Source organism: Nycticebus coucang, chromosome 7, assembly GCF_027406575.1.
Source record: "Nycticebus coucang isolate mNycCou1 chromosome 7, mNycCou1.pri, whole genome shotgun sequence".
Taxonomy (NCBI): Eukaryota; Metazoa; Chordata; class Mammalia; order Primates; family Lorisidae; genus Nycticebus; species Nycticebus coucang.
The window spans coordinates 136,562,673-136,586,167 of record NC_069786.1 but is presented as its reverse complement, the minus strand read 5'-3'; the positions used below and the strand labels follow the sequence as shown (position 1 = coordinate 136,586,167).

The window sequence follows — 23,495 nt, the reverse complement described above, 5'->3', positions numbered from 1 at the left end:
TGGCTGCATATACACGTACACACACGCAAACATAATACACATGTGCCCTACACATACATATGCAAACACATGTGTATACACATACACATGACTGCATATACACATACACACATATGCAAACATAATACACACGTGCCCACATACGTGTACATATGTGCAAGCATGCACACATATACACATGCCAATGTACACACATTATACACACATTACACGCATATACACATGCCAACATACACACATGTACACACATTACACACATACACACATTACACATATATGCATGTGCCAATGTACATACATTACACACACATATACACAAGCAAATGTACACACATTATACATATATACACATACACACATTACATGCAGATACACATGCCAACGTACACACATGTACACACACTACACACGTACATGTAAATGTACACACATGTATATACATTACATGCATATACACATGCCAACACCCATGTACACACATCACACACACATATACGCAAGCCAATGTACACCATGTACCCTCATTACACACATATACACACACGTTACATGCATATACACATGCCAATGTACACCCATGTACACACATTACACACACATACACATGTACACATTATACACATATACACATTACATGCATATACACAAGCCAATGTACACACATGAATACACATCACACACATATACACATACACACATTACACACATATGTACATGCCAACATACACACATATGTACATGCCAACATACACACATGTACACACATCACACACACATATATACATGTATACACATTACACACACATATACACATGTACACACATTACACACACATATACACATGCCAATGTATACACATGTACATACACACATTTCTGCCAAGCCACATTCATGGGAGGAGCCCTTGGGTGGAGAGACAGTGTTGTCAGCCCATGCGAGCCTGAGCCAGGGTGGGTGGAAGAGTCATCCTGCCTGCTCCCCATGGTCCTGCCCCACAGGGCCTCACACAGGTGGGCACTGGCCAGGGCCCTCCCAATGGGAGGTGAAGCCCATTCCACACAGGTGTGGGAGGGCCCTGCAGAGCAGAGGCTCTGAAACCAGGGGGCTGGGCTGCCTCCACTCATTTGGGTGGCCTCGGGCCCCAGTCCCAGCCTCATGCTGCACTGGTGGGTAAACCAAGGCCTGGGAGGGGCAGGAAGTGGCTCAAGTCCTGGGAGGGGGGTCTGAAGAGGACAGAATTGGAATGACCAGTCAAGCTCTTTCTTGGTGACAGCACAAGTTTTGGGACAATCCACCTGGGACCAAAGGGCTGGAGAAGGAGCAGCAAGGCCAGGAGAATGGACTCACAGTGATGGGTGGTGGCAGCGAGGAAGGCCAGAGGTGGGCAGGATGATGAATTGCCATTTGGGGGTGATGGCTGGAGCAGGAAAGAGGGTGAGGGTCAGCGTGAGGTATGGACTACAGCCAGGGGATGTCTGGATCAGAGCAGGGGGTTAGAGTTAGGGTTACAGCCAGGTCAGGGTCTACATGGAGCATCAGGCAAGAGCTAACATGTTTTTACTGGGCGTTTGCTCACTTTCACAGTCTGAGGACAGCCTCAGTCCCTGTGCCAGGATCTCGTGTGCACACACACCTGTACATGCCCCACCAGCAGTGCAGGGCGACGTTTGTATCCTGCTCCCACCCAGATCTCTCAGCCCCGCTTCCCCTCTACGCCTGCCCTGCCTCCAGGGTGTCTTGGGGAGCCGCTGTCCACCAGCTTCTTCCGGCCATCCTCCATCCACTGTTCTTCCCAAGCACGTGTTTGCTGAGCACCTCTGGCCAGATCTCAAGCTGGTGGGCCCTGACATCGTCCTCCATCTCTGTGATCAGTGACAGTCTGTGCATTCAGTCGGGGGTGGGGTGTAGGTTTTCAGGAAGTTGACACAGACAAGGCAGTCTGATAAGATTCTGCAGTTGTGCAGCACCTCTGCTGTCTGGCAGCTGGGGGATGGTTAGCTATATGACCATGGGAGAGGTGAGGGCTGCAAATCCTGCCTGCAGGGACAACAGCTTCCAGAGCAAAACAACCATCCCCAGGGGGCCCTATAAGCTGGGCTGTGGAGCCTGCCTGTGGCCACTTGTCCAGCCAATGCTCTGACATCCTCAGCTGTGCCCCTCCGCCTCACCCTCTGGGCAACCTTGGGTCTGGTTAACGGTTCACTTCCTCCAAGGGCCTGACCCGAGGCCAAGCCCTGCTGAGGACTGTGTGGCAACTCAGGCAGGTCTCACAAATTCCCCTGAAAGATCTGTCCTGACTCACAGAGTCCATTTCCTCAACCCCCCTCAGAGCTCAGCCCACTGAAGTTTGAATCCCATCATGGCCAGCGCAAGGTTTGGGACAGTCCACCCAGGACCAGAGAGCTGGAGAAGGAGCCCTTTGGAGAGTCTGCCCCATTGATGCCCCCTTGGGCTCCCATGTCCCTAGATGCCAGTGCGCACCTGACAGATGTCCTCTCAATCCACCTGTCAGCAGCATTTGACAAAGTTGACCATTACCTAGGTCTTTTCAAAAGTTGTTTTAATAAATGTTGAATAGATACACCGTTTATACACCATTGATGATCTCTGAGTCCCCTTTGCACCCTCCTCTGAAACACTCTCAGGCCAGCACCCTGGAGGCAACCGCTAAGCCGCTTATTTCTGTGGCCTCCATGACTCACAATCACCTTGATTCACTCTTTCTCTGTCTCTCCTCTCACACCTCTTTTGTCTTTCTTTGGGTCCCTATAACATTGGGGTTCACTGGGGTGTGGTCCTAAAAACTTCTCTTGTCCCCTCCACACTCTGTCTGTTACCAGTCCCCTGAGTTCCCATTGATCCAATGACCACTCTGCGCCCTGCTGTCCAGCTGCTGGCTCCCTGGACCCCAAGTGGCACAGCCTGCCAGTCATCATCGTCCTCTCCTGGATGCCTCAGCAGCACTTTCATTGCAACTTGCCTGAAACTGACCACATCATTAGCTCCTTCATCACCCCCAAACTCTATGATCTTCCTTCCAATTTCACCACCTCAGGAAGTGGTCCCTCTTCTTGCCTGGGCCAGATATTTGAATGTCATTCTTAATTTTCCTTCTCCCAACCCTCTTACATCCAATCCGTCATTAATGACATAATGAGGCGTATTGCAACCATGAGAAAGATAAAATAAGGAGGTATAATAAATGAGCCAATAGAAGAGATAAGTGGAGTACAAAACAGTTAATCCACAGAAGGCAGAAAAAGAATACAAAGAACAGATGAGTTGACCAGCAAATGGCAAGATGGTAAATTAAAACCCAAACATACCAATAACTACATTGAATGAAACAGGCGTAAACAATCCAGTGAGGAGGCCAAGATGATGAAACTGGATTAAAGAAGCAAGAAGTGACAATAGGCTGTCTGGCTGACACATTCTTTAAGTCTAAAGAAATGTTAAGAGTAAAAAAATAAAAGCAATGTAAAACAATGGAATGATTTACAACATGCAAGCACTCAGCATAAGGACGTTGATCTGGTATATTGAAATCAAAGTAGACTTTACTACAGGGAATATTCCCAGGGATAAGAACGAACATTTCATAATGGAAAAAGGATCAGTTCATCAAGGATATCTAACAATTCTAAATGTCTACGTACCTTATTACAGAGATTAAAACAATGAAGTACACTAATAGAACTGCAAAGATAAATAGGCAAATCCACAATTACGGCGGGGTATTATGACACCCTGCTCTCAGAAACACATAGAACAAGTAAACCCAAAATTAGTGAGGACTTCAGCAACATGCAAGGATGCTCACAGAACGTTGCACGCAGCAACGTGAGGGCACTCATGGAAGGCTGCACGCAGCAACGTGCCTTTCAAGGGCAAGTTAAACATTCTCTGAAATTGGTGATACCTTAGGCCATAAAACAGGTCTCTATACAATTAAAGGATTTGAGTCATACGGAGTATGTTCTCTAAATAAAACAGAACTTAATTAGAAATTAAACAAAAAGTTATGGCTCGGCACCTGTAGCTCAAGCAGCTAAGGCACCAGCCACATGCACTGGAGCTGGCCGGTTTGCATCCAGTCTGGGCCTGCCAAACGACAATGATGACTGCAACCAAAAATGGCCGGGCATTGTGGCAGGCGCCTGTAGTTTCAGCTACATGGGAGGCTGAGGGAAGAGGATCGTTTAAGCCCAAGAGTTTGAGGTTGCCGTGAGCAGTGATGCAATGGCACTCTACCCAGGGCGACAGCTTGAGACTCTGTCTCAAAAAAAAAAAAAAAAAAGTTATATGACATCTGAAGAATGAAATATTTGGAAATTAAATAATGCACGTAGAAAACTTAAGGGTTAAGTAATTAATCAAAGGGAACAAAATATTTTGAACTAAATGATAATGAAAACACAACTTATCAATATTTGTGAGATAAGTTTAATGCCATACTTACAGAAAAATTTGTAGCTTTAAATGGTCATATTAGGAAAGAAAGGCCTAAAATCATTGATCTAGGAGTCCATTTTAGAAATCTAGAAAACAGCAACAAATTAAACCCAAATAAGGACTGGGCACCGTGGCTCATGCCTGTGATCCTAGCACTCTGCGAGGCCAAGGCGGGTGGATTGCCTGAGTTCACTGGTTCAAGACCAGCCTGAGCAAGAGCAAGACCTCATCTCTAAAAATAGCTGGGAGTTGTGGCAGGCGCCTGTAGTCCCAGCTACTTGGGAGGCTGAGGCAAGAGGATCACTTAAGCCCAAGAGTTTGAGGTTGCTGTGAGCTGTGACGCCATGGTACTCTACTGAGAGTGACAAAGTGAGACTCTGTCTCCAAAAAAAAAAGAAAAAATAACATAAAATAAACCCAAATAAGTAGAAAAAAGGAAACAAGAAAGTAAAAATCTAATGTACTAGAAAAAAATAGAAAAAATCAATTATATAAAGATAGTTATTTGAAAAAAATCAATAAAGTTGATAAACTTCTGGCTAGATTGATCAAAGAGAAAATTACTCCACAAGTTACTAATATTAGAAATGAAAGATGAGTTATTCCATGGGATGATATGAACATTAGAAGATTAATAAAGGAACATTATTAAGAATTTTATACAGATGAATTTGATAACTTACTAGAAGATTAATAAAGGAAAATTATTAGGAATTTTATACAGATGAATTTGATAACTTGGAGGAAATGAAAACATTTCTTAAATGTCACAATTCTTCAACATTTATTAATATATACGAAATGTGAAATTTGAATAGCTTGTGTCTATTAAAGTTGTTGAATTCACCATTTAAAATCTTTCTACAGGCTTGGTGCCTGTAGCTCAAGTGGCTAAGGCACCAGCCACATACACCAGAGCTGGCAGGTTTGAATCCAGCCCAGACCTGCCAAACAACAATGACAACTACAACCACAAAATAGCTGGACGTTGTGGCAGGCGCCTGTGGTCCCAGCTACTTGGGAAGCTGAGGCAAGAGAATTGCTTAAGCCCAGGAGTTGGAGGTTGCTGTGATCTGTGATGCCACGGCACTCCACCCAGGGTGAAAGCTTGAGGTACTGTCTCAAAACAAACAAACAACAACAAAAAAAAAAACCCAACAACAAAAAACCTCCAAACCTATCTACAAAGAAAACACCTCACCCAGATGGTGCCCCTGGTCAGCTCCATTAGACATTCAAGAATAAAACAATATCAATCTTTACCACTTCAGAAAATAAAGGAAAAACTCTCCCAGCTCATTTTCTTTTTTTTTTCAATCAACATAATTTATTTTATTTTATTTTTTTTTATTAAATCATAGCTGTGTACATTGATATGATCATGGGGCATCATTCACTAGCTTCACAGACCGTTTACCAAGTTTCACATATACCCTTGTAAGATGCACGGCTGGTGTAATCCCACCAATCCCCTTCCCTCTACCCACCTCCCCCCTCCCTCCCCTCCCTTTCCCCCTTCCCCCTATTCTTAGGTTGTAACTGGGTTATAGCTTTCATGTGAAAACCCTAAATTAGTCTCATAGTTCATTTTCTAGGTCAAATTTTACCTCCATACAAAAACTGGATAAAATTTTTATAAGGAAAGTACAGACTAATATCATAGACAAACATAAACATAAAAATCCTGAATAAAATATTAGCAAATTGAATCTAGCAATACATAAAACAAATAATATATCACAAACAAATATCCCAGGAACATAAAGTTTAACATTAGAACATCAATCTAATTCACCACACTAATAGAATAAAGAAGAAAATTTATAGATATAATCCTCTCACTATGTGCAGAAAAGTGTTTGACAAAACTCAGCACTAGCAAATGAAAAAACCCTCCGGAAGTTCAGAATAGAAGGAAACTTCCTTCATCTGATAAAGGACATTTACGGATAACCTACAGGAAACATCATACTTAATGGTGAAAGATTACACACTTTCCCACTGTGTTCAACAACAAAGAGAATGGCTCTCACCATTTCTATTCAAAATGCTATTGGAGGTCCCAGCCAGGAGCTATAAGGCAAAGTGGGAAAAAAACACCCCAGAAAGGGAGAAGTAGAACTATCTGTTGTCGCACGGAATCAGGATGTAGAAAATCCTAAGGACTTTTCGGGGGGAGGGGGTGTAAGAAAAAAAAAGAGAAAAAACTGTGAACCAATAAGCAAATTAGCAAGGTTATAGGATACCTACGTGACTAATATACAAAAAATTTATATTTCTATATATTACCAACAAACAATTGAAAAATAAAACTAAGGATGCAATACCATTTACAAACAATGAAAAAACAAAGTGCTTAGAGTAAGTGGAAAACACGCACGTTCAAAGCTACAAAATATTGCTGGGAGAAATTAAAGGAGACACAAATAAATGGGCAAGTATACCACGTTCACGGACCAGAAGACGTCAGTTCTCACGCTGTTCTACAGAATCAGTGCAACCAAGTATGAAGCATCAGGTCCTGTTGGTTTTTCTTCCTGGGAATACCTTAAAACTGGCCTATTCTCTAACCCTCCATCACTTCCTCTCTAACCCAAGACACTGCCTGAGTGTTCGCAATGGGCTTCTAGTTGGCCCTCTACCTTCACTTCACCCTCGAGACTTCAGACAGAGAGATTTTAAACATCCATGCCTTAAACTATGCGTTGGCTCCCCATAGCCTACAAGACTCAAGCTCCTTAAATAATGTGCAAGGCCCCTGCCTACCTCTCCAGTCTCAGCTCCTGCCACATTCTCCAAGCCTGATCCCTATGCTGCAGGCAACAGAGAGCTTCTTTCCATCTCCTGAGAGTGCCTACCCCCTTCCCTGACCTTGGCTGACCCTTACCTGGTCAAGGAATACCCCCAGCACTGTCCATCTGTCCCTATGTTCACTCATTTTCTGATTCTCTGGAGTCCCTGTGTGCAGACAGTCCACCCTAATGAATCATGCATGCCACAGGAGCAGGGGTGCGAGCTATCAGCAGTGTGCCACCCACCCCACACAGGTGCCTGGGGTTCTTCAGGATGGAGCGACAGTTGGCAGTGAGACAGGGGGAAGTGATGTGTCCACGATGCCCTGTTTTCTCGCTGGGCTTGCAGGAGAAGGGATGAGCCCATGTGAACTGGAACACAGAGAGGCAGGCACCTGATGCCACACTGCCCCCACAGCATACCTGTCCAGGACCCACAGGGCACAGGGACTGATTCAGCCCAAGTCAGTGCTGCTGCTCTCCTGGCAGCGTGCCTCCCAGCAGATTTATAAAGGGGCCGGGCGTCCCAGGCTGCTGAGGACGGGGGGAAACTGTATGTTTGCCAATGTTCCTGGGACCCCTGAGCAGGTCTTGTGGTCGCAGCCCAGACTCAAGGTGGTGCTGTCTGTGAGGATACTGGCTGTACTTGCAAATGGCTAGGGAGTCCCAGCAATGACTCCCATAGGCTGTGGCCAGAGATCCTCTGGGATGCTGCATAGAGCTGAGTGCTCCTGGGCTGGCAAGGCCAGCCTGCCTCCACCAACGCTTTTCCTCCAAATCAAAAAAGACCTTCTGATGAAACAGCCATATCCAGCACTTCATATTGGGGTTAAAAGACCCCAAATTATCCCTAGGAATAAAGTGACTCCTTCATCAGTTTCAAAAGCCAGCAGAGCTGGCTTAAATCTGGTGAATATTTGGAAAGAAGAAAACCCCAGCAAAACCAGATGAGGCATCTGTGAGACACTGAGCAAGGCGAGGTTATGAATGGGAGGGGAGCACATGCGTCGAGTGTGGACGCCTTGGGAGGCCTCAGCCTGGCCGTCCCCATCCTACCCCAGCAGGAAACCCTGTGCCAGCCAGGCCCCTTCCCAACTACCTGCTCTAAGGGCACCAGGATCTCGATACTCACCCACAAGCTCTGTCCCAAGCCTAGAGGAAGCGGGAGAGAAGACACCAGAACACAGCACCCACCAAGGAGCCCTGACGGCTGTGCTGGGAGCCGGAAGTGACACTGGGAAGGGATCCATGCAGGTGGCAGGGGTCAAAGTCTGTGGGAGGGCTGGTACACACCCAGACCTGCCTGTCTGGCCCTGCCAGGGCCACGCTTCACCCCCTCCCACCATGGGAGGCGGTGGGCTTGGTAGGCCCACAGGACAGCCAGACCCAGTCTGGGCTTGGCTTTGGCCATAGCCCGCGACACCAGGGAAAGGCCAGGCTCTGCCTTCACATGTTCTGGAGAGCTCCAGGAATCTGTGGCAGCATTTCTTCCCCTCAGGACAGCCCTGCTTTGGAGGGGCACAGCCCACTGGGGACTCTGACGGAAGGGGCACGGTTTTCAGCACCCCAGAAAGGTGGCTTTGTCTCCTATGTGCTCCTTGTGGTGAGAACCTCAGATGGGAAAATTCCATTCTCAGCCGTAAGTGAGACTCGGGGGTTAATTCCTTCCTGTTTGCTGAAAAGGCCTTGAGAAAGGAATCCCTCAGGTCCCCACCAAGTCGCCAAGTCTCCTAGCTGGAGATTTAGCACCTGTCTGGAGCTGAATTGTTACTCTTCATTCCCTAACTTCAAGTTACACAAAAGTTTCATTTAACCTGTTAGGGAGGTGGGTGAACAGAAACAGACAGCCTGGTGTCCTTGTAGTTTATCTTTAAGTTATATGCTTCAGAATTAGAAATGACGTGTACGTGCTTTGCAACATTTATGCTGAGAAGAAATTTTTTATGGCAGTCTCAACTAGTGCTTTTGTTCTTTATTCTTACTTATTCTTATCTGATGAGTTTGAATATACAATACAGTGAAAAAAGATGAACAATCGCTGTGGGCCTGAGCCCATAGTCTTCCCTTAATTAATAAACAATTCACTCCGTCTGCAGTGATACCTCTGTATCGTTGATTGGGCTAGTGGACAGCAACATCTGAGGGTTTGTTGAGGGGCGTGTAAATGGTAAATGCTGCTGTGGGCTGGATGTCTCTGTCCCCCCAACATTTACATATTAAAATCCTCATTCCTGAGGTGATGGCATTAGGAGGTGGGGCCCTCGGGAGGGTCACAGAGGTGGAGCTTAATGAATGGGATTCATGACCTATGAGAAAGCCCCCAGAGGGCCCTGTTGGGCCTCCCACCTGCGGACAGTGAGAAGGCATCACCTGTGAAGCAGGAGGACCCTCACCAGACACAGGGGCCTGACCGTGTGCAGACTAACTCCAGTCTGTGTTTCATTACAGCAGCCTCACGGGGCTCAGGAAGGGCCATCTGGGAAGAGCTAATCAGCAGAACAAGTGCAGTGGGAGACTGATTCACTGACTGGCAGAGCTGAGATGGCTTGAGAGAGCGGAAGGTGCTGGATGCAGCCCCCAGCTTAAGGGCACCCCTGGGGGCTCCAGATGACCCAGGCTGGGGACCCATGCAAAGGGTGGTGTGGGTCATCACTGGTGAGATGCACTGACACTCTGGGCAGGGTGTCAGGTTCTGAGGCTACATGAGGACTGGTATCTAGGTAGCCTCTGCCCCCAAGCAGAGCCCACCCAGTGGAGGCTGGGAGATTAGTGCCCCATGGGCCACCCGCCACTGTGGCTGGGGCAGCGATAAAACCCCACAGGGCTGCCTCCTGTCTGCCTCCCTTCCCTCCCAGAAGCCAGCAGGCACATGCTCAGGGGCCCTCCTACAAGCTGCCAGGCCAAGGATGAGTCCCTCACTGGGTCCACCTGGACATCCCCTTGCAGACCGAGCAGGGAAGGGGGCAGTTGGCAGTGCCTGGAGATGTTACTACCTAGACTCCCAGGGAGACAGGCTCAGGCCTGCATCAGCATCTCCTGGTGACAAGGGCAGGGGCTGCAAGGCCCAGCCAGCTCAGGGTGCAGGAGTCGGAGCACCTGGGCCACCGAAGTGCCTGATGGGGACTCAGGAGGCATTCCCATGTCCTCCCTTCACAGGCAGGTGCTGCCCCACCTGCCTCAGAGTCTGCATGGAGACCCCACACAGGACCTGCTTGCTCACATTCATGGGTTCAGTGCTGGCTTGGACCAGCTCTGGAGCCTCCAGCTTGGTTGCTGCTCTACAGCTCATCACTGCTGGCCTGAAGGGCAGCAACCCCAGCTCCTCCTGAAGTCCAGTGGAAGCCAGAGGACCAGGGAGTGCCATGCAGGGCTCTGCCAGTGATCAGAGATAGCCTGTGCCGGCTTGTGCTAATGGGAGCAGGGAGAACCCCAACCTACAGCCACCTGGAGGACAGTGTCAGGGACAGGCAGCAGGCATGCCATGGGAAGAGAGCCTAGGGCCACCTGCGAGGGCGCAGACTGTGGAGCAGACTCGGGAGTTGAGATGAGCACAACTGGGGTGAGGGCATCTAAGCCAGGCTCTCTGCATCTCCCCAGCCACTAAGGGGCCGGGGTAAAGAAGTTTAAAAGGGGATGAGCGGCAGTCCACCCCACTCAGTGTTTAGAACTGTCCCCTGAACTGTTCAGTGGCTCTCCTAGCTCTCACTGCAGCCTGTGGTGTGGGTTGTTGGGGGCGAAGATGGGGACAGAGAAGCCAGCATGACTCCAGAAGCAGAGACACCATCTATCCGTGGACCCTCCAGATAGACCCCAGCACGACTCAGAGGCAGAGGCGCCATCCTACCCATGGACCCCTTCAGATGGACCTGGGCCTTCACTGCCAGGCCTGGGTGGCACCCTTATGCTGGGTCTCCTCCCCTCCAGAGTCCAGCAGTGCTCTTCATTCCCGGGTCCAGTACTCCACCTGCCCCGCCTGGCCTCCTGTCCTGAGCAGCCCTGGGCCTGCCCCTCTAAACCCCTCTTCTCCTCCCCACTCCCCACCTTCTCGCTAAACCTGCCCCTGGCTGGTCAGCCGTGCCCACTGCCCAGACCCCTAGTCCCTCTGGAGGCCACCTGTATTGTCACCTATCTCAGTCTCAACAGCGCCCACCCAGCCCCCAGCCCACAGTCCACACAGAAAGCAGACTCAGCCTCGAGTACCAGGAACAGGACACACGTGCAAACTGCTCAATGTTCATGTTCATTTACTAAGTATTATCCGACAAGTGATTCCAATAATAAGCAGTTTCAAGTAAGATTTGTTGCCATGTACTCCTGCCTGGCATGAGGCCTGTCTGGAGGCAGCAACAGATGATGTGTGAGAATTCTGGGACGGTTGAGTATCTGGGCCCTGAAATCAGCGCCTCAGACACCACCGAGTTGTTCCTGCCTCTTCACCTGTTTGGACGCAGGGCAGCATCTCCCTGGGACAGGAAGCCTCATATGGAATGAGGCACATGGCTACTCTGCTAAGCTGAAGCTCACAGGTGGCTGCTCTCAGGCTCATCACCTGAAGTGGCATGAGGTGCCACCAGCTAGGTTTTCCTCACTGCCAAGACGGAGACCTGTGAGGGGAGAGCGGTCTGGGCACACGCTGTACCAGCCGCCTTTCCTCCTCATGCCAGGAACCCAGGGACAGAGATGCAGCCCCTGCTCCTCCAGCCCCCCAAGGCTCTGCCCAGGGTGTCTCATGGAAAGAGAGAGACAAGAGCACCTCAGGTCCCAAGCAGAGGCTACCTGCATGCCACAGGCAGGTGAGCTATCCTGGGGCAGCATACCTACCTCCTGGAGGAACTGGCCGAGCACCTCCTGGCTGTGAACAGGCCGCCTGTGGAGAGAGCACCAGGTCATCCCTCCCAGATCTGTCCCTGCACCATCAGAGGCTGCATGCTCTGGGCCCCCTCCCCTAGGCTTGCTTAGACCAGCAGGGGAGGCTGTTAGACACAGGTGTCCGCCTCTGTTCTCTGCCAGGATGGGGAGGAACTCAGAGTGTGTGGAGGGCAGGGCAGAATGGGTAGGGGCACAAGAGCCTCCCACGGGTGCCCCTAGGCCACACAGTCCCACCTGTCTATCCTGGTTGCTATGGTCACAGTGAAAGCCCCCTCTGTGTCTGGCAGGTAGGTGGAAGGTACCACTCTGTAGGTCCCCGCCGGCAGGAGGCAGAGCCGGCTCACTTCCTGGGCATAGCGATGTGGCACACAGCTCAGCAGTGGCTCCTGCAGCAGCAGCGGGGGCGCACCAGGGCTCCCATCACCCACTGGGACCTAGGGGACACAGACTCTGACTGTGCGGGTGCCCCTCACAGCCCAGGAGGCTGCTCCCCTTCCTCACTGCCCCACCTGAGGGTACACAGCCTGGCTACTTGGATGTCCCCAGCCCTCCTGGGACACACATGACCCTTCTCTGATGAGGGACTCACCTCCTCACCAAGGCCTGGGCACTCTTGCCAAAGGTACCATCAGTGGGGCCTAGGCCTCAGATCACCATGGGGCCTAACTTAAAAATCACCACTGCCTGGCCGCCAGACAGTGCTCTGACTGGCCCTGGGCAGGTGGCCTGGAGCAAGCAGCAGCAAGACGCCAGTGGTGTCCCGTCAGCTCCTGGGAACGCAGGGGCACGGCACCATCCTCAGTGAGAAATCCTGCTCTTCCTCTCCCAGGTCACTAACATGCCAGGCCACACTGGCCCCTCACACTGTATCCCCAGGAGCAGCCACAGGCACACACTGACATCCTCCAGCCCACACCCTCCTCAGAGTACCTGACAGACCAAGACCCCTGGGGTGGGCCCCAGAGTACACTCAGCCCCTTGTGGGATGCGAGCCTGGAACCATCACTGTGGGGTCTGGGCCTGTGACTTGGTCCCACTGGAGCAAGTCCCTCTCCCTCTTCCTCCAGAAGAGGCTGTGCATCTTTTCCTGGTGGCCAGGGAGAGGCAGGGTGGAGTAGGCTGGGGAAGGTGTTGGTTCCGGCTAGTACATGCTGACCCTCTCTTCCTGCACAAGCCCCTCTTCCCTAGAGGTAGCAACACCTACCCGGCAGAAGGGCTGGCTCCCTGGCCACCCAGGTCACTTGCATGAGGTCTCCACGGTTGGCCTGTCTTCCCTGACCTCCCTACACTGGAGGGACGGTGCAGACAGCGGTCAAGCTATCCAGGTTGCCCTTCCTGCCTATTGTCTGGGGTCCAAGCCCTCACCCTATATGGCTGAGCCCCCTATGCACTCTGCACCTGCAGAGCCAACTTCAGAGGCAGCTTTAGACCTAGCCCTGGGCATCTGCTGTGCTCCGTCCGGAGCTCCTTCCCCACCTGGTTTTGTGTCCGATCTGAAAATCCATCCTCTGTAGGCTGAATCCAGCAGCCCCAGCCAGTACTCTGCCTGCTGGTAGGCAGCTGCCCTTGCATGGGCCGCCGCCCCCTTCCCTGCTCTCTGGCCATCTGAAGTGCCGTCCTCACCATGAATCAGGCCACCACTTTTTCCTGGCACCCGTCCGGGCTGCTTAGGCCTTCCCCTCTTTGCCCAGTAGTCTGTGCCCAGCACTCAGTGACACAGGAACGGGGAGTGGGTGCTGCGCCCAGGGTGGCTCCAGGGTGTGTGACCACCTGACCACTCCCCAGGGCATGGCCTCCCTGCAGCTGTTTTCTGGGGCCACATCACCAAAGCAGCCCCCAAAGCACTGGGTCCTGAGGAGAACGGACCTTGAGATAGTTGTCCCAAGCCAAGGTGAGCAGATAAGGGGCTGCTGAGCTGACCCCGGTGTACACAGACTTCATGAGACCTCGAGATATATCTCTGTGACAAGCCAGCCTGGCTGATGCGCACAAATGGCTGAGTGCAGGAGTCGGAGTCATACCAAACTGTCCGCCAGGACGTGAACCCAGATGCAAATCCTCCAATGGCTCAAGGGCTCCCCCACCCCATCAACTCCTTCTGCCCCCAGATCCACCTCACACCCCACCCGCCCTGGATGAGGAGCTTACCTGGAAGACGTGGAAGCCAATAGGGTGGAGCTCACCACCCCTGGGCTGGCAGTGCTGATGCAGAGTGATGCGGACGCAGCGTGTGCTGGGGCCATCAGGGACAGAGAAGGGGAGGCAGGGGTTGGTGGGGTAGGAGGCAAAGTTCCTGCTGCCCCCCGCTGTCTGGCCGGCTCTCCAGAATCCCCGCAGCTGAACTGTCCCCCACTCTCCATCAGACAGGGTTGCCCCAGGGGTGGTGCCCTTGGACACGGCCTTGACAGCACTGACAGGAGAGATGAGGCAGGGTGTCCCAGGCATGAACTCACACCAACCACGGAGCCTGCCTATGAGGGGCCCTGCTCCTGCCTAGGCTGTGGCCTCGGAGATCAGACAGCAGCCCTGGCTCCACTCACCTTAGGGACACTTTCCCAGTGGAGAAGACTCGGAGCAGGAACTGCCCTGGCATGTCCTTCAAGAAGGTGCTGGGGACAGCCAGGTAGTAGCCTGGTGAGAGCTCACAGTGCAGCTGTACCTCCCGGTCGTATGCGTGGCACACAGTGCCAGCCACAGGGGGTGCAGATAGGACCCTGGGCAGGCTGACCCGCCGCTTCTCCACCTGCAACAGCACAGCCAGTGGCTCAGTGTGGTGCAAAGGCCAGGCCCATGGTGCACTCCCCCCTGTCCTGCTCAAAGCACAGGGCATCTTGAGGCCACAGCTGAGCATGCCCCCCCTATTCATCCCTTCCACCGGCTCAGGGCCAGCCAGAAATGTCCACGGCCCAGGGCTTCACTCAGCATAGAGCCAGCGTCCACCCAAGATGAGAGCTGACAAATCTTCCTGTGCAGGAAGGACCCAGACAGTTCTGGAGGACTGTGCCCCCAAAGCACCAAGGCCATGGCAGTCTGGGTACTGCCAGACACGTGGTTTTCCAGCAACTTCTTTTGCAAGAAGAAAGGAATGTGATCTAGGCCACACCCACAAAGGAACAGAGAGCCTCCTGGAACTCAGATCTCCAAAGGGAGGGGAGAGGGTGGGACTGACTTGCCTTCCAGATGTGCAGGCCCACGGCCTGGTAGTCCTTGCCCGGGAAGCTTGCCGGGCTCCCTGAGGTATAGTGGTCACCCGCTGGCACCCAGGCCCGGCCTACACAGTCTGTCTTGTGCATCCTGGGTCTCTGCAGGACAGCAACGTATACCTCACTTGGTTCTGAGACCCGCAGCCAGAATTTGGGGTTGCTGGGAAAGGTGCTGTTGTTCCGGCAGCCTCCTGCCGACTGCCCCTTGACCCAGGCTCCGGGCAGCACCTGCGTGTGGCAGAGCACCTTTCCTAGTGTGAGAACACACCATGTGTCAGCTTCGGAGAACAGCTGTGCAGGCTCCCCACTTTGTTGCTGGGCTGAGGCAGGGACAGAGAGGAGGCCAGCACCTTCCAAGAGCTCCCTTTCTTGTCCCTTCTCAGGGCACAAGGGATGGGGAAGGGACAGAAAATTCTTTCTACATTAAAGAGAATCAAGAGCTGTGCCCAGGGCACCCATGCTGCCAGCCGGATGCCCCTTAGGCCTTCTTCCTTCAGGAGGGGGCACATGCCTACAGCATCGCCCATGTTACCTGTGTAGAGGCTCTGCAGGTGGCCAGCTTCTGTGACGGGGTAGCCAACAGTGACCTCGTCAAACTCCCTGAGGAACTCTTCCTCCTCCACCCAGAACTCCCCTTCCTGGAGCTGGGACAGGAGCTCAGACTCTTCCGCTGGATCTACCAGGCTCCACCCTTCACCCCTGAGAGAAATCTGATTTCAGTAGAAAGGCTCTCCCCAGTGAGCTGTAGCACCTCTTGCCAGGCAGAGCAGGGTGTGGGGAGCCTGAGAGCCCAGAGCCCCATCCTCAGAGGCACCTGAGACTTCTGGCACTGGCCACCTATTGGAGTCCCTCTCCCTCCCCAGAGGAGCTTCCTGCCAGAGCCACCACTCCAGAGCACAGAATGACACTTACCCACAGCCTTGGATGGAGCCTGAGACCTCACAAAAACTGTTTAGAGCAGTGGTTCTCAACCTTCCTAATGCTGTGACCCTTTATTACAGTTCCTGTGGGTTGCGACCCATAGGTTGAGAACTGCTAGTTTAGAGCCAAGACAGAGAGAGGGTAGTGCCCATGAGCAGGCACGAAGTGGGCCTTGCTGGAGACAACTGAGCCTTATATGTTCTTCCAGCTACATGTAACCAGTGCACAGGCCAAATGGGCCCCGGAGCCCAGGCACCTTGATGGCCCTCCTCCTGACTGCAGCAGGACCCGCCCCACACTTACCCTTCTCTCCAGAGGCCCTGCCAGCACCGCCGGCCCCAGGGGTTCTGAATCCGCAGCAGGAGGATGCCCTGGCCAGCCCGACCCCGCAGCTCCCGCAGATCCGTGACAAGGAAGGCATGATATTCACCCAGCTCCCTGGCACCTGAAGAGCAGCTCAGTTACGGCAAGAAGGGCAGCACGAAGTCCCTGTCTGGCAAGGATGCCCAGGTCTCTTGTCTCCCTCCTGAGAGATGCTCCAGCCCACCTACCATGGCTACCCAGGAGGCCCCACATCCCCCAGGACCAGGGGAGCTCCTTCCCCAACAGCTGTAGCCCAGGTGGTTCAGGAGTATCCTTGGAGAACACATTGAGCCCTGGCGTGGCTGCCACCTGGGTCAGGCACTGGACAGGTACTCCCCTCTCTGGGTCTTAGTCCTTGCCTGTACCCATCAGTGCAGGGTGCCTAACAGGCCAGTTGTCAAAGACGACACTGCTGTTACTGCTGCTGATGTATCTCGACTGCCAAGACCAAGGGGGGTCTCCACTAGGCAGAGTTCACCCGTGGGCAGGGGACACTCTGACTAGAAACCAAAGGAAGGCTCGCAGAGGAAACAGCTCCCAGGCCAAAGACCTGGAGACATGTGGGTGTAGAAATGGAAGAGCCACACAGGGGGGTGTCACCCCCAGGGAGGCGCAGGGGTCCTGAAGGAAGAGGAGCCTCCTGGAAGGGCTGGATTCCTGCATGTCTAGCCCACTTCCACTTCCCTAGCCCCTGGCCGCGTCAGTGGGCTCTAGCAGATTTCCAGCAACAGAAGACACATCTCTGCCCGGGGCTTTCTCCAGAGCATGAAGTGCCAGGAATTAGTACCCCCACCCCTCCTGGGAGCCCTGTGGCTCCCAAGGAGGGAAGCTCGGGGACACACACCCTCCAGGCTCCTGCCTTGGGGTCTGCCCATGGGAGCCCCCAGCCAGGGCCTGTGCCAACCCTCATATACATGTGTGGCTGTCAACAGGTTTCAATCCAATAATCACATTCACTGACCAAAATTACAAAATAATCTTGGGTATGAAAAAATTATGAAGATGTTCACTGCAATATCTATGATTACAAAAAATCAGAAATACCCCAAATATCCAACATCAGGGGAAGGACTAAAAAAGTGACGGCCCAGCAAGTTCTCTCCACTAAGGAGAGAACTCTCCTTAGTGGAGAGAACTTGCTGGGCAGCTAAGGTGCCAGCACAGAAGCACAGCGACGTGCACAGAGCAGAGAGGCCGTGCCTATGAGGAAACCCGGAAGGTGCACTGCAAGTCACACAGGGTTATAGCTGAGTGATTTTCTTTTCTGTAAACAAACTTTCTTTAATGAACATGTACCACTGAAATAAAGGATGGACTTCACCTGCTCCCTACAACACCTCCAAGGGACAGTGACCAGAACACAGGTTCCTGCTGGTGCCAGTGGAAAGGACTGGTCAAGGCAAAAAAGGGTCACCTCCCCATGGAGCAGGGGGACAGTAGGGAAAGGCCACAAACCCAGAATAACACCCTGAGGACAAATTTCCTTCTTCCCACTTAGCCTGACAGGGTTGTGTGAAGAGTTACATAAAAGCTACCATGTGTTGCATGTTGAACCAGCTCGTGCCTCACCTGCCCTGGGGCTGAGCACCGAACAGCTAATCAGACACTGGTCCTTTAGGTGGAGCAGCTGCTGGCAAGATCTGTGCTCCTGGCCCCCGGGCCCATCCTGTTTGCCACTGGTTCCTGCCAAGTCCTTCAGGTTCCACCTTTCTGCCAGGCCACCAGTTAGGTCCACCAGGGCATCTGCCACCTGCCCTGCCCAGAGGTGTTCGTAGGACCCATGGACCCTAAAGGAACACAACCACAATGGGAGTGAGGTGCCAGCATGGGGCATGGTGGCCATGTGCCCCAAGGCCTCTGGTCCCCTCCTCCCCTCTCTTCACCTCCTGCCTCATCTCCAAATGCCTGAATTTGCAGCCTCCGGTGTTTATACCCTGCTGTCTTCTGCTCACTCTGAGAACCCCTCCCATCTCTCTGTGGGCACAAATGCAGGCAGGAGGAGGGCAGAGGCTGAAATGCCCCTGCCCTTCATCTCTAGTTCCATCCCCACTTTCCCAAAAGCAGCCCATTAGAGGGAGGCACCCACTTGGTGCTGACAACTCCAGCTAACCTCCTTAACTCCTGTGCCACATGCCTGCTAGTAGCCCAGCCTTAGCCAGGTGACAAGTGGACCCTAAGAAGTAACATTATTCAACTAAGATCCTGGTGAGGGCCACGGTCCCGGTCAAGTCTCCGATAAATAAGCTTTAGGCCTAGATTGCCTCACTCCTCCATAGCAACCACCACGTAGGGAGGCTGCCTGTTCCAGGTGTTCAAAAGCAAACAAACAGAAGCAAATTTCTTGCTGGATCAAAGACAGCAAAAAGAAAGACAAGGCATACCTCCCTCTGTGGAAGTCAGCCCAGAGGGAATGGCCTCTGAATGAGGGGTGGGAAAAGAAAAGTGGGTGGGGGAGGGGGCAAAATGCAGGCCCAAGGGCAGAATCTCTGTGTCTGGGCCAGTGAGCCCCTCCCACAGAAGATGCTGCCAGCCCTCAGAACTGGAAAGGCTTCAGGCGACAAAAAGGAGCCTCCCAGGCCAGCCCGAGGCGGCCCCAGTGCACGTACTTGGCGTAGACCTTTTCTAGTAGGGGAAGCCAGAATACATCCTCTCTCTGGCAGCGGGAGAAGCAGAGTCTCCCCGCAAGGCATGGCAGGCGATCATCTGTGGTCACTTCTACCCAGTGTCCAAACTGCCAAATGCGACAGGTGAAGGAGCCCCGGTATGTCTGGTCAGACCAGCTGGGCTGTCCTGGAGGAATGACCTGCCGTGCAGAGAGAGAGGTGGAGGGTGACTTGAGACATCAGCACCCCGACCTTGGTGTAGCACAGTGCACAGAGACCCTCCACGGCCCCCGCTGGGCAGGGCTGCTGCACATTGGGATGTCTCTGCTCATGGAAAGCTCAGTCATGGGATGCAAAATCAGCAGATTCGTCACTTAAATATGTTAGGGCCACACTGAGGGAGCCAAGTATCCCCAAATATGTTCTGCTGTCCTAAATGAGCATTTGACCTGCATCCAAAACAATTGTGACTTTTGCAGGCACAAGTGCCCCAGTTCTTGACAGAGCTGGCTGCAAACAGCATGTCACCAGGGCGCAGTGGCCTCTGCTGCTAGAGTCTGGGGCCCCACACCCTTGGCTGGCTGCCTGTACCTGCTGCTGTCCAGGATTAGTGTGAAGACCCAGCATTAGGTGGCTCTGGCTTAGCAACAGGCAGACGTGTTCCTGGCTGGCCACTTACCAGTTAGACACATGATGACAATGGCTTTAGCACCCTCATGTATAAAAAAGGGTCTACACTGGTAAGGCTGGAGACTGAGAACCAGTGACCACAACATACTTGGCCTGGGACAAGGTGAACTCTGCAGGAGGGCAGGGCATCAGTGTCCACACTGCTGCACCAACCAACAGGGGACACTGCCAGGGAAGTGTTGTCTGAGAGGCCTGCTTGGCCTGTGGCACCAGAAACAGTTTCGATAACCTTTCCCCAATTTATATACAAAAGGTATTTAAATAAATCAACTAGCTAAGGAAACATTTTCTGAACCAGAAGCAGAGACTCCCTCAGTTGGCCCTGTCCTCCTTTAGGCTGGCATCTGTGTTCTTCCAAATATATGGCTGTCACAAGATGGAGAACACAGAGCTTGGGAAGCAGCAGAGCAGGGCAGAAAGCCTCCTGGATAGAACCCTCCAATGGGCAGAGGTGTCCCCTCCTGCAGGAGAGGGACAGACTATGGAGTCCTGAGTCTCCACCTAGAACCCTCCTACTCTCCACTAGGCAGTCTGGATGACCACAGCAAAGGCCCCATGGGCGGTGCTCCTGGAAGGGCTTTCTGCACACAGCGGCAGCAAGGAGCAGAAGGGAAGCCCAGTGCTACAGACCTGGTCCAGGAGGTGCCTGCCCTTCTGCAGGGCTGCGCAGGCACATAGGAACCAGCAGTCCCCCAGCAGCCCTTGCTTCACCTGCCCTTCCCACGGGTTATCTGGAAACAGGCGGGGTGTGGCACAAATTTCCTGAAATAAAGAAAATTGTCCTGAGTTAGATCAAGCCTGATGGCTATCTTTCAAACTAAAACCTAAGGATCTAGGTGACAGACTGGAAAGGAGTTTTTCTAATCATCTCCATTGCCCAGATTGGGACAAGAAGCAGCTGCTCTTTGCGGGCCTTGTCCTCCAGCGCCTCCTGGCTACAGACCCCGTCTAGCTCAGCTTCTAGGGAGCCCATCTCTGTCTATCTTCCTTATGAACAAACCCTCACCCACAGATGAACCCTATTGTCCTCCTCAAAATAGCCAAATGTTGGTTGAGAAAACAATTTCAGTTTAAATTCATGATGGCAAATCTCCACATGGGTCCTCCATTCTGCTGGGAACCCCACTGTTTCCTAGGAAGGCTCCATTTCCCACATCACCAAACTATTTTATGCTTTCCTCTTCTTCCTCTTCTCCAAACACTCTGGCTCGGCCCACAACCAGCTGCCTGCCTTGCTTCTGTTCTACCAGAAGCCACTGCTCTGGGCAACTCCTGCCGCCCAGAGCCTGCACTCCTCCCATGACTCCACCCCTCCCACCTCCAGAGGGGATCCCATTAGCATAAGGGCAGGAGATGTGCCACCTTCTCTAAGATATTACCCTCAGAATCATATTCCTCTCTAAGCTCCTTTCATTAACAACCTTCTCCCTTCCATTAACTCTCAACATGGTCCCTATAGCTTCTTAGCCAATCATGCCCCAAAACTGCCTCTACCAGTGTCATCCCCATGTTGTCAAATCCTCTGTCCATGTCCTTCCCAACCACTTGGCAGTATTCAGGACAGTTGACTGTCTCCTGCCCCCAAAGTGTTCCTTCTTGGCTTCCACGATGCCACATGCTCTTGGCTGTCCTCTCACCTTATTGCCTGCTGCTTCTCAAGTCTACTTGTCAGGGCAGCTGCTTGACCTCAAGAGAATTTAGGGTTCCTCAAGGCTCAGTCCTGAGCCCCCCTTCTTTTCTACTGGTACTTCCTCCTGCACACTGTCCCAGGCCTTGGCCTGTAAACCATCTACGACATTCCAACTCCAGACAAATGCCTCTGCCCAGGCCTCACTGATCTCCTAACACTTATGTTCTCCTGTCTACCTGACAGCTCCACCTGAACGAGTGAGAATAAAGCCCAATTCCAGGTCACCCTAGGCCACCATCTGGCTCAGGCCAGGAATCTAGAAGTCAGCTTCATTCTTCTGTTATCCTCACCCTCTACTTCAGTCAGTCACTAAGGCCTGACAATCCTTTTCCAAAGCATTTCTCAACTCCACTACTCCAAATCCACATCCTAAACCTTGTTACCCTGACCTGAGCATCCTTCAGCTTGCTCTAGGACCACTGCAATGGCCACTGGCAATCTTGCTCAGCAATCCATTTCCCTCCCAGCAGCAAGAGAGAACTTCTTAAAACACAGATCCAAGGCTGGGTATGGTGGGTCAGACCTATAATCTCAGCACTTTTGGAGGTCAAGGTGGAGGGTCATCTGAGGCCAGGAGTTTGAGACCAGCCTGGGCAATATAGTATGACTACTTCTGTACATAAACAAACTTTTAAAAATGAGGTGGGCATGGTGGCACACACCTGTAGTCCCAGCTACTCAGAAGGCTAATGGAGCAGGATTGCCTAAGTCTAGTTCGAGGTTGCAGTAACCTACAATCCTGCCCCTGTCTCACAGTCTGAGTGACACAGTGAGAGTTTGTCTCGTAAGAAGATAAATAAACAAAAGCAATAAATAAATAAATTCAATAAAATCACTCCTCTACTAAAAACCCATACTAGCTTTTAATTATACAAAAAAATCCATCTTCAGTCAAATGAAGCTGAAATACCAAAGGCATGGCCTGAAAGATGTTCAAGCTCGGACCTTTGCCTCCTCCTGGCTTTCTCAGTGTTGCCCAAGGAAACCAGCCTGTCAAAGCCACCTCAGATGTCAGAGCCAGCCAAAAAGGTCGAGCCCTGCTTGAGGACTCGTGGCCATCCAGCTGTCTCCACTAAGATTGCACCCACTGAGGGCAAGGCTAGTTCTGGGCAGTCTAATCCAACAGATAAACTATTTCTAAAAGTATCATCATAGCACTAGGCCAGGGCATCCCTTTGAGCTAACATTTTAAATATTTACATATGGAAAGGCCCAAACCGAAATTCCACTCCAGCTTTGGTTTGTGAGCTCAGCTTGGACATTCCAGTGAGAGGCCCTCACTGCCACAAGTGGACACAGGACAGCTGTGGCCAAAGCAGGCATGATGGACTGGGGCCAGGTGTGGCCAGGCGCTCTTCAGAGCACAGGAAGGAAGTGGTTATGTCTCTGTGAAGACGGCGCCCTCGCTTTGCCCTGAGCCTCCTTCTGGCCTGGAGCCCTCGCAGGTGGAGGCCACGATCTCGTCTCGTAAACTCAGGAAAGAGCTACGAGGAGGGGCGGTGGGGCCCGCTTCTGAGGATAACCGCCGCAGATCCCGCGCTCGCGGAGCCCCGGCCGCCCGCCTGCCGCACCCCGCCACAGCCCCGCGCCCGGCCCGGCCCCACCTGGGGCCGCCGCCAGGTGATGTCCTCCCGGAACTGGGCCAGCGGCGTGGACGAGTTGAAGAAAAGCGAGGAATCCGACGCGGGGAAGGCCGCGTCCCGGAAGAGCTCCCTGGCCGGCGCCGGCGTCTCGCCCCGGCCCGCCTGCATCTTTGGCGCCCCGGGCACCCATCTGCAGCCGGTGGACTCAGGGTCGCGGCCTCGCAGGGAGGGCGAGTCCGCCCGTCCCCCGCCGGACTTGGCGGCTCAACCCTGCAGGATCTGCGGGTACCGATCTTACCCCGGCACTTGCCAGGCCCGTCGCCCAG

The 23,495-nt window shown here is 52.5% G+C and overlaps 2 protein-coding genes across 17 annotated transcripts in view; both read right to left on the bottom strand.

Annotated features, from left to right (window-relative positions):
• Positions 1 to 11,301, bottom strand: part of GPR35 (G protein-coupled receptor 35) — a 33,150-nt gene extending 21,849 nt beyond the window's left edge. For all 3 annotated transcript variants that reach the window (XM_053598361.1, XM_053598360.1, XM_053598359.1), the window contains exon 1: positions 8,380 to 11,301. The gene's annotated coding sequence lies outside the window, so the exon portion shown is untranslated. The remainder of the gene's footprint in view (positions 1 to 8,379) is intronic.
• Positions 11,302 to 11,463: 162 nt separating this feature from the next.
• CAPN10 (calpain 10) lies at positions 11,464 to 23,478 on the bottom strand. Of its 14 annotated transcripts, none has more exons than XM_053598347.1 (12): positions 23,191 to 23,476; positions 20,527 to 20,658; positions 19,210 to 19,406; positions 18,173 to 18,390; positions 16,544 to 16,685; positions 15,852 to 16,018; positions 15,290 to 15,570; positions 14,657 to 14,859; positions 14,265 to 14,349; positions 12,351 to 12,550; positions 12,069 to 12,114; positions 11,464 to 11,851 (listed from the first exon to the last, which is right to left on the bottom strand). In XM_053598347.1, the coding sequence occupies exons 1-12, from the start codon at positions 23,335 to 23,337 to the stop codon at positions 11,822 to 11,824; spliced, it is 1,848 nt and encodes a 615-aa protein (XP_053454322.1). In that variant the 5' UTR covers positions 23,338 to 23,476; the 3' UTR covers positions 11,464 to 11,821. The 14 variants fall into 14 exon arrangements, 13 of the variants coding, with proteins under 13 accessions (XP_053454322.1, XP_053454318.1, XP_053454319.1 ...); XM_053598343.1 differs by having other exon boundaries at positions 11,465 to 11,851; positions 14,265 to 14,526; positions 23,191 to 23,475; XM_053598344.1 differs by lacking the exons at positions 11,464 to 11,851; positions 12,069 to 12,114 and adding an exon at positions 12,119 to 12,250 and having other exon boundaries at positions 14,265 to 14,526; positions 23,191 to 23,477.
• Between the last annotated feature and the right edge of the window lie 17 nt (positions 23,479 to 23,495).

Bases quoted from the DNA above. Each gene is read 5' to 3' on its own strand.
- CAPN10 (XM_053598343.1), bottom strand. From the start codon at position 23,337: ATGCAGGCGGGCCGGGGCGAGACGCCGGCGCCGGCCAGGGAGCTCTTC. The intron at 16,686-18,172 runs GTGAGGCACGAG...GCTGCTCTTCAG, and splicing joins GGTGCTCAGCCCCAGGGCAG to GTGCCAGGGAGCTGGGTGAA. The intron at 14,527-14,656 runs GTGAGTGGAGCC...CTCTCCTGTCAG, and splicing joins ACTGGGAAAGTGTCCCTAAG to TGCTGTCAAGGCCGTGTCCA.